Here is a 9,802-nt window from a genome sequence, read left to right as displayed (position 1 = left end):
AATATGAGTAGGCATTTCTCGGGTGGCAAGCCACAGCCCCATCTTCTAGGAACAAGAAAAGATGCTGAACAGGATGACAGACACACTGAGATATAAAAGGAGAACGTTAAGAAAGTTCTCCATTGCAGCATTTAAAAAAAAATTTTCCCCCAAAAAAGATCAAGATCACACAACACAATCTAACCCCATAAACACAGTATTCTCAAGAACACAAATACTCTATAATTAAGCATTTAAAATTCTATTTCCCCACGTTTTATACTTTTTTGTGGGGTTTTTTTAACTTAGTAGTTTTTCCGTGTTTCCTTGGCTCAATCTACAGAGTATCAGCCCACCACACACATCCAGTGCCCTGCCAGCCAGAGACAATAGGCTTGTGCATGTCACGTCCCACGGAGGGGAAGAGGGACACGTGACCTCCACTGAACTGAGGGCCAGCTGGAGAAGGAAATGTAAAGATTTATGAGGTAGATAGAAATTATCACTTCACAGGCTCAATCCCTGCAGAAAAGATAAGTACATTCATCTGTAAAAAAATTAAAGATGAGGTAGGACTTAGGCAACGTTGTATTTTTCTTGTTCTCTTTAAACAAAAGAAAAAAAGAAATTTCCCTGAGACTGTTTCTTCCTTGAAATTCAAAAGGAGAAGAGAGAGAGAGAGAGAGAGAGAGAGAGAGAGAGAGAGATGCACACCCCAAACACAAAAGCCTAGAAAATGTGATTAGAAGATGAGGATTCGATTGTTGCCAAAGTCAACCACGACGATCATCCCATCGGGGGTGACAGCGATGCCGGAAGGACGGTCCATCTGCCCAAAGCCACTGCCCTGAGCTCCAAACTTGCACAGGAAGCTGCCGTTGGACTCGAACATCTGTACCCGGTGGTTCCTGGAATCGGCCACAATGATGCGCCCCTCCTGATCCACGGCCACGCCCTGCGGGCGTAGGAACTGCCCGTTGCCGGTGCCCTCCGAGCCCAAGAAGCGTGCAGACTGGCAATCGGGGTGAATAACCAGGAGCCGGTGGTTGTTGAAGTCGGTGACCACCAAGTGGCCCTCGTGGTTGAAGGCCACGCCCCGAGGGGAGTCAAAGTGCTTCCAGAGAGCCCCCTCGAAGCCATACTTATTCAGGAAGACGCCGTCGGGCCCAAACAACTGGATCCGGTGGTTCCTCGTGTCTGAGACCAGGATCTTGCCCTCAGAATTCACCGCCACATCCCAAGGGTAGTTGAACTGCCCGTTTTTGGTCCCTTTCTCGCCAAACTTGAGGAGGAACTGGCCCTCGAAGGTGAAGACCTGGATTCGATGATTGTCCTTGTCGGCCACCACGATCCTGCGGGAGGCGTCGCAGGCCACCCCGGCCGGTCGGTCGAACTGCCCGGGCCGGGAGCCCAGGGTGCCGAATTTGTGGTGGAAGGTGCCACAGGGCTTGAACACCTGGATGCGGTTGTTGCTGCGGTCGGCGACCACGATGTAGCCCTCCTTGTCCACACTCACGCCCCAAGGACGGCAGAGTTTGCCATCGCTGTCGCCCTCACTGCCGAAACTCAGGCCCGGGATCCCAATGCCCACGTAGCTGCGGCCCGACTTGACCACCACCTTGAAGGGGCTGTTCTCGATGTGCTGGTTGCACAGGGTGACCGACACCAGGTGCTCACCCTCCAGCTGGGGCCGGTAGCTCACCAGGTAAGTCCCGTTCTGCTGATCACTCACCTCGGCCCCGAACAGGTTGCCGTCAGGGCCCAGGACCACGGCTGACATCAGGTCGCCCCCCGAGAGACGAGGCTCTCCATCGTGGTCGTAGCCCATGACAGTGAAGGTGGCCACCTTACCCTGGAGGGCCCGCTTGAGGCCGTCGCCCGTGGCCTTGGTGAGTGGCGCGAAGGCCCCGCTGCTGACGAAGCCAAAGGACTTGATGGCGAGGTACAGTGCCTGGTCGGGGGGCGTGAACATGACCCGGTCATCTTCCTGGGGCTGCAGGAAACTGCGCACCGTCTTCAGCTCCTGCACCTGCGCCAGCATGCGGTCTCGGGCCAGCAGGATGTCCAGCGCCCGGCCCTCCTCCAGGACCTGCTGGACGGCGCTGATGGTGCTCTCCAGCTTGTTGAGGTTCTGCCGCAGCTTTTCCACCTGCAGGTACAGAGACTTGGCCTTCACCTGGCGGATCTTCTCTACCTGGAGGGAAAGGCGAGGACGGGGAGAGAGGACACAGAGGCTGAGAGCCAGGCACAGAGGCTCAGAGCCCATCACCTGACGCTAGTCAGGAAGAACCCTCGGACAAACCCGTGCTGAGGAGATGATCCACAGAAACAACGGGTCTGCACTCCTCAAACTCGGCAAAATCCAATGGCAAAAACAGGCTGACGAACTGTTCCGGGTATAGCGGATGACGACACAGACATAACTAAATGCAATGAGGGACCCTGGATTGGGCGGGGCAGGTGTGAAAGGAACAAGGTGGGGAGAGCTGAGTTGTGCTACTAAAAATACTATTTCTTTTTTTTTTTAATATATTTTTATTGACTTTTTACAGAGAGGAAGGGAGAGGGATAGAGAGTTAGAAACATCGATGAGAGAGAAACATCGATCAGCTGCCTCCTGCACACTCCGCACTGGGGATGTGTCTGCAACCAAGGTACATACATGCCCTTGACTGGAACCGAACCTGGGACCCTTCAGTCCGCAGGCCGACGCTCTATCTGTTGAGCCACACCGGCTAGGGCTAAAAATACTATTTCTGAAATTTGACTACTGACTGACTGAGGAGTAGATACTAGCACAGAACTGGGATTAAACTTCCTGATTTTAATGAACTGTGTGCTTAGCTAAGAGAATGTTCTTGATCAGAGGCAATAAATAGTTTAGAACTTGGGGGATAAAGGGACATCGTGTCTCCAACACCAACTTACCCTCAAGTCAGAGCCATACATTTTATATATACTAGTAGAGAGTGATGAAAATAGGGCAAAATATAAATAACTGGTGAATCTGGATAAAGGATGTGCGGGGTTCTTTTATTATTAACCCCTGCAACTTTCTTTTAAGTTAAAAATTAAATAAAAATAAAAAAAACAGCGCTCTAGCAAGTTGTTTATTGAGTATCTACATTGTGTCAGGCACTGGAGGTACAGTGGCCAACGGAAAACATGGATGGTCCTTGCCCTCATAGGAGATTATACTTTTAAATGACATATACTCAAGCAAGCACACAGAGAAACAAGGTAAGGTAATTTCTGGTGATGATGGGTGTTAGAGAGTAGAAACGGGAGATGCAAGGCAGCGTCTAGGGAGGCTGGATTTAGACAGAGGGATGTCAGAGGCCCTTCCTTTCACAAGCCAAGGGCTAAAAAGAGTGATCCAGCCCTGACCGGTGTGGCTCAGTGGATAGAGCATCGGCCTGTGGACTGAAGGGCCCCAGGTTTGATTCCAGTCAAGGGCATGTACCTTGGATGCGGGCGTATCCCCAGTTGGGAGTGTATAGGAGGCAGCTGATCGATGTTTCTCACTCTCTATCCCTCTCCCTTCCTCTCTGTAAAAAAATCAATAAAAAAAATATATTTTTTTAAAACACCACCATAAAGTCATTTTTTAAAAAATAAATGAGTAAAAAGAGTGTTCCAAGCAGAGGAAAGAGTAGGCATGAAGACCCTGAGGTGGGCACTTGCCTGGAATTTCAAAAAAAAAACTAGCGAGTTTTACGCAGGGAGAGACATGAGTGGATGGATGTATGTTCTTATATAACCTACAAGGAGCATGTATTGGAGAGGACAAGGGAGGAAGCAGAGACCAGCAAGCACCCAGGTGAGGGGGGATGGCATCTTAGGCCACAGTGGTGGCTGTGAAGGTGGAGGGATAGATAGAAACGTGGCAAAAGGATGCCAGAGGCAGAACCAGCAGGGCTTCCCAACAGCCGAGGCCAGCCTTCCACTCCCAGAAGACTGAACGGTCAGTGCTGCTACGGAGAGCCTGCAAGGCCTTGAATAAAATGCCGCCCCCGCCCTCACCCACAAGAAAGATACTGAGAGCCGAAACCGGTTTGGCTCAGTGGATAGAGCGTCGGCCTGCGGACTGAAAGGTCCCAGGTTCGATTCCGGTCAAGGGCATGTACCTGGGTTGCGCACACTTCCCCAGTGGGGGATGTGCAGGAGGCAGCTGATCGATGTTTCTCTCTCATCGATGTTTCTAACTCTCTATCTCTATCTCTCTCCTTTCCTCTCTGTAAAAAATCAATAAAATATATTTTAAAAAAAAGGAAGATACCGAGAGAGTAAAGGGAGTTGGTGAAGACCTAATTCCACATTACACCTCCTCTGGTCTCCTCTCCTCACCTCTAAGAACAGGTTTTAGAAACCTTCAATAGGAAGCCCAAAAGGCCTTACCCACAAAAGTTGGAAAAAGGAGCCCCCTAAATCTAAAATGCTATAATAAACATGGATCCAGATCTGCCCCAGTAATTCCTGCCTCGAAGGTGGGACTTTTGTCTGACCAAAGAAAACAGAGTCGTTTCTCCATTCTTTTGCATTAACGAACTAAAAGTCCTCTAATTCTAAGTGATTTCTTCCAGGAAGGGAGCACAAAGGTCACCCAGCTAGTTCACCCTGCTCTGCAGAGGACCGTGAATGCTGACTGCTTTGAAGGCTGCAGAAAGCCTTTTTCAAAAGGTGGGGAGGCCTGGATTTTCATCGGATTTTCCCTTGGGGAGTGATAAGGTGATTTCCGACCCACTCACATGTGTTTTCATCTACTCCCCTGGAAGCAACACTCGACTGTGCAGAGAGGGCCTTGTGGGGACAGGTCAGAGAGAGGCTTCGTCCTTCGGTCTTGCACTGGACCAAGCCTCCAGGCTTTGGTTCTGACCCCTCAGCTAGGTGGTTGTCGCCAACCCCAAGAGGAAGCCACACCCGCTGGAAATTTATAAGCCATAAGAATGAAAGGTGGTTCACCTGCCCCTCCAGCATCTCAATGTACAATAGGTGAGATGCAAAAAGGCAAAACCTTATCACAAAGAGGTGCCCAGGCAGAAAAATTTGTAATCAATAAAAGGGAGGGGGATTCCCACATGATGTGGGGCGGGGTACCATAGCGAAAAGTCAAGATAAAAGAGTGTGTCCAGAATGAGCAAGCCTATTTGGGAGGAATCTGAGAATGAGTGCTTGGGCAAGTAGAAATAATAACGTTTATTGCACAAAGAAATGGACTCTAACACCCTCTCCCCCCAATTTGCTTCTCTTAGCATCAAAACTTGCTTTCCATTCCTCCTGAAAGAAAACTGCCTTTGGAGTCAGCCTCACGGGAGGGAGGATGAGAAGGTAGGTGAGATCCGCAGAAACACACAAAGGCCTTTTCATCGGCAAATCCAGAAGAGCGAGTTTGTGGCAGAGTTCACCACAGAGCTCTCAGGTTGCAAGGAGTGGGCCCCTTTTCAGTTATAATGAACATTCGTGGGTGGCATGAGGCTGACAGGCCACGGGGGCATCTGAGTGTCTGATAACCATGTCAGGGCCACAAAGGTGCCTAAATAAAATATGTGCTGAATTAAATCTTGGGACTTTTTTCCTCCCTCGGAGTCTTCCTCTTCTTATCAAAAAAGCAACCGAGCCATATTCCTTGAGAGGTCGGACGAAGCAGAAAGCAGCGAATAGGAGCTAACCAAATGGGAGAATGCAAGATCCGAGGTAGCCTTCCAGAGAACATTTTAGGGCGTAGTGCTACGTGAGGGCCACCTCCGGAAATAGAGGTACCACCTCGCTACCATCATATAGTTTGATGATCAAAAGAAGCATGCTCGCCCTTTATATGTGGCCTCACGTGTGCGCTCAGAGAATGTAATTACAGTGGAACTGGCATGTGGCACAGGCCCAGTGGGTAGGGAGAGCCACCTGATTTTTAAAACATGTATATTTGTATTGATTTCAGAGAGGAAGGGAGAGGGAGAGAGAGATAGAAACATCAATGATGAGAGAGAATCATTGATCGGCTGCCTCCTGCACGCCCCCTATGGCAACCTGGTCATGTGCCCTTGACCGGAATCGAATCTGGGACCCTTCAGTCCGCAGGTCGGCTCTATCCCCACTGAGCCAAACCAGCTAGGGCTCCAGCTGACTTTTTTATCTAAACAGCACACCAGTGTGCTCAGCATGCTTTCCTGCTCCAACAGGAAGAAAGGGCACACGCTCACTGCCCTGGCCAAGTGGAAAACTGGCCTTCCACAAGGGTTCAGGAAGTGCAACCAGCCAGGACACCGAAAATAAGGATGTTGCCTACCAGCCTGCTTTCCTAACAACGGCTTCGATTGTCTGTCCTTTCAGCTTCCTTCGGAGCGTGTGTGCCATAGAAAACTCGGGACTCCTTCCAGTCTTGGTACCCGACCACTTCTGAAAAGGCTTCTTGTTATTTTACTGCCTGGAGAGCACCCACAAGGTTCCAGGGATCCCTGAATTTTTCTGCCAATGGAACTCTGGACAACTACCAAGTCATCTAAATTTAGAGCTGGGGCCCAGGATCTGACATGTGGTTCACGGAAGAAATGCTGGCCGGCCGAGGAGGCCAGAACTGGTGGGGGGCCGGGGGGTGGGGCGCACTCTCCCCATTCATTACCTTCCACAGCAGCTCGCACTCCCGCTCCTCCAGAGCCTTCTTATGTCTTGCAGTCACGGCCTTGACCTCCGACTGTACCACCTTGGCCTTCATCTCCACCTGCTCCGCCACGGTCTGGGCCTGCTCGATACTCAGCTGGAAAGCCAGAAACAATTGCATGGCATCAGAAGGACCTTCACACGCTTTCAACAAAATGTTTAAGCCCGCCTGCCCCCCCAACCCCCACCAGACCTGAAAAGCGAACACCCAGGGCCCCCCAGACCGCTTGCTCCACTTCCTTGGAAAGAAAAGCAGACACTTAGGGAGAGAATGGCATCTGTCTGACATGTAACTGAAGGAGTTGCTGGCAAGCGCTGGATGTCTTTGTAGGGGAAATGGCACCTACGCGGTGAATGTCAGGACTATTAAGAGCTACTCTGACACAGTGAAACCAGTGTAGCTGGGTCGCAGCCGAAAACTGGGGATACGGATCAGATGTGAAATGCACTACCCCGGGCACGCGAACAACTTCCTTCCCACTGACTGTCTGGCCTTCTTACTGCCCACCTGGGGGAAACCCTGAGGGCTGGGCCCATCCCACACGTGAGGGTTATACAACAGGCTGCAAGCCAGCGGTTATCCATCACCTTCCTGTCATGTCATTTCTAGCCAGAACCAACCCCACATGCATACTGGGAATATTGGTCACCTCAGAAACCGTGCCCTGTGGTTAGAGACCATCAACACCACCACCACCCCCACACACACCCTGTACCACCAGCTCTAGTAAATCAGCCAGTTTAATCAGACGTATTATTGTTCATAAAAAATTAATCCAGACAGAAGGCCTCGTGTTTTCATTAATATTATATGACACGTCTTCAAAAGGATTTCTCTGAGATACTGAGGTATTAAATCAGGGATTCTACTAGTAAACTGACTGCTGATGGTGCAGTAGTCTCAGAGCTGGCGTCCCAAACCAGGAGGGGCCTGGAGAAGCATAAAGAGTTTGGAGCCTGGCCTGGGCTCAGGAATTGGTGACGGGTGACCAGCCATCCCTGTACCCTGGACAGAGGAGTATCCAGAATACGGAACACACCAAAAACTGGGGCAGTCCTGGGCAAACCAGGCTGATGATCAACACAGGAGTCGGGTAACTGGGTTCAAATCCTGGCTCCACCGCCTACTGGTTAAAAGGCCTTGAGACGAGTTCCTGGCCCCCGACCCTGGTAAAGGAGGACTGTGAGAAAAAATGCACAGAATACATGGGGAAGAGCAGACCACAACAGCTTGCAAGCAAAGATTCTTCCCTAGAAGTTCCAGTAGGAGCATAGCGCATTCTTGCTGACACCCTGATTTTGGACTCCTAGCCTTTAGAACTGCAAGAGAACACATTCCTATTGTTTTAAGTCACCCAGGTGGTGGTAAGTTGTTGAAGGAGCCCCAGGAAACTAACAAGTAGCCAACAAATGGAAGCAGATGAATTTGTCCAAATTTTCCCTTAAGGTCAAAAACCAGAATGACCAACAAAGCAAGTGTGCATCTAAGCAGATAAAATGGGGTTTGGTAGATTTCAAATGTCGCAGGCTGTCAAGTCAAGATTCATTCAGAAAAAGAGAGATCTCACTAGACATTGAAACAGAGATGATTTACAGAATCGGGCTAACTAGGAATTGGAGCAGGGCTAGGACAAAGGGCACGCTGAGGATGAGAGATAGACAGTAACTGGGGGAAGTAGCCACCGACCCTTCGGGGGTTCCCAAGAGCAAAGAGAAGAAATTGGGGGTTTTCCCCGTTCATTCTGGGAGCGGCAAAAGCAAGACATGGGAAGCAACTTCTGCAGCCAGGATGAAAAAATGCCCCTGATAACAACATGAAGTTAAGAGGAAGAAGCGAGTCCCTTCTTCCCACGTCCAGGTAGTGGCTGGGAGGGAGTGCTGCAGCCACAGCGTCCTGTGGTGCAGGTGAGAAAGGGTGGGATAGGAGAACTCAGTGACGGGTACACCCTGTTTTCAGGTGTGCTGGTTATTAATTAGCACAGACATGTCCACACCTACAACTAAGCCTGTGTCCGTAATATCTCTTTTTAAAAAAAGAGAGATTGGCTCAGTGAATAGAGCATCGGCCTGTGGACTGAGGGGTCCCAGGTTCGATTCCGGTCAAGGGCATGTACCTGGGTTGCAGGCACATCCCCAGTGGGAGATGTGCAGGAGGCAGCTAATCGATGTTTCTCTCTCATCGATGTTTCTAACTCTCTCTCTCTCTCTCTCTCTGAGATAGAAACATCAATGATGAGAGAGAATTATTGATCGGTTGCCTCCTGCACACCCCGCACTGGGGATGAAGCCCAAAAACTGGGCATGTGCCCTGAAACAACCACTGACCCATGCTAGTTGGACCATACCCTCCTGCACACCCCGCACTGGGGATGGAGCCCAAAAATTGGGCATGTGCCCTGAAACAACCACTGAGCCATGCTAGTTGGACCATAATATTTCTTTTTTATTGATTTCAGAGAGGAAGGGAGCAGGAGAGAGAGAAACATCAATGATGAAAAAGAAAAAAAGAAAGTAAAGGAAAAGGAAAGAAAAGGAAACAACAATGATGAGAATCCCTCATCAGCTGCCTCCTGCATGACCCCTACTGGGGAGACTGAGCCCCCCACTCAGGCAACCGGGGCATGGGCCCTGGCCAGGAATCGAACCGTAACCTCCTGGTTCATAGGTCAATGCTCAACCACTGAGCCACACCAACTTAATGTTTCTTCAATGATCAGCAGAGGTGGCAAAATGCTTTCTATTTTCACCAATGTCATTCGTTGTATACCAAACTGATTTCTATAAAAAAAAAAAAAAATCACGAGATTTGAAAATAAGGCCAACACTCCTGTAGGGCAAGAACTGGCTGGGAAAGCAACGACCACCCCCTTTGCGTGGGGGTGGGGTGGGGCGCTTATCATGTGACTCCACTCTGCTCCCTCAGGCCCTGCCAGATCCCTGCAAGCCAAGCCCTTGGGTTTGGAACTCCCATTCTCTAGCAAGAACCTTTTCTTCCATTTTCCAAGCAGGTGGAAGGGGAGAAAAGCTCTTACTACAATCTCAGTCACCCCAGGCATGCAAGGATAACATCAATCCTAGGGTGGAGAGTCATAAAGGCCGTGTTGCAGACAAAATGGGTCTTTGCTTTCTAAATCGTGCACAAACCAGTCGAGCGCTGCATTCCAAGATG

The 9,802-nt window shown here is 50.0% G+C and overlaps 1 protein-coding gene across 1 annotated transcript in view; it reads right to left on the bottom strand.

Annotated features, from left to right (window-relative positions):
• Positions 1 to 257: 257 nt before the first annotated feature.
• TRIM71 (tripartite motif containing 71, E3 ubiquitin protein ligase) overlaps positions 258 to 9,802 on the bottom strand; it is a 16,269-nt gene continuing 6,724 nt past the window's right edge. The window contains exons 2-3 of the mRNA XM_006759595.1: positions 6,596 to 6,730; positions 258 to 2,173 (exon numbers count right to left, since the gene is read on the bottom strand). Of these exons, the coding sequence (XP_006759658.1) occupies positions 722 to 2,173; positions 6,596 to 6,730 (1,587 nt within the window). The 3' untranslated portion in view covers positions 258 to 721. The remainder of the gene's footprint in view (positions 2,174 to 6,595; positions 6,731 to 9,802) is intronic.

The sequence above is a fragment of the Myotis davidii genome, unplaced genomic scaffold, assembly GCF_000327345.1.
Source record: "Myotis davidii unplaced genomic scaffold, ASM32734v1 scaffold395, whole genome shotgun sequence".
Classification (NCBI taxonomy): domain Eukaryota; kingdom Metazoa; phylum Chordata; class Mammalia; order Chiroptera; family Vespertilionidae; genus Myotis; species Myotis davidii.
The sequence above is the reverse complement of the archived record's forward strand: the minus strand, read 5'-3'. Positions and strand labels throughout refer to the sequence as shown.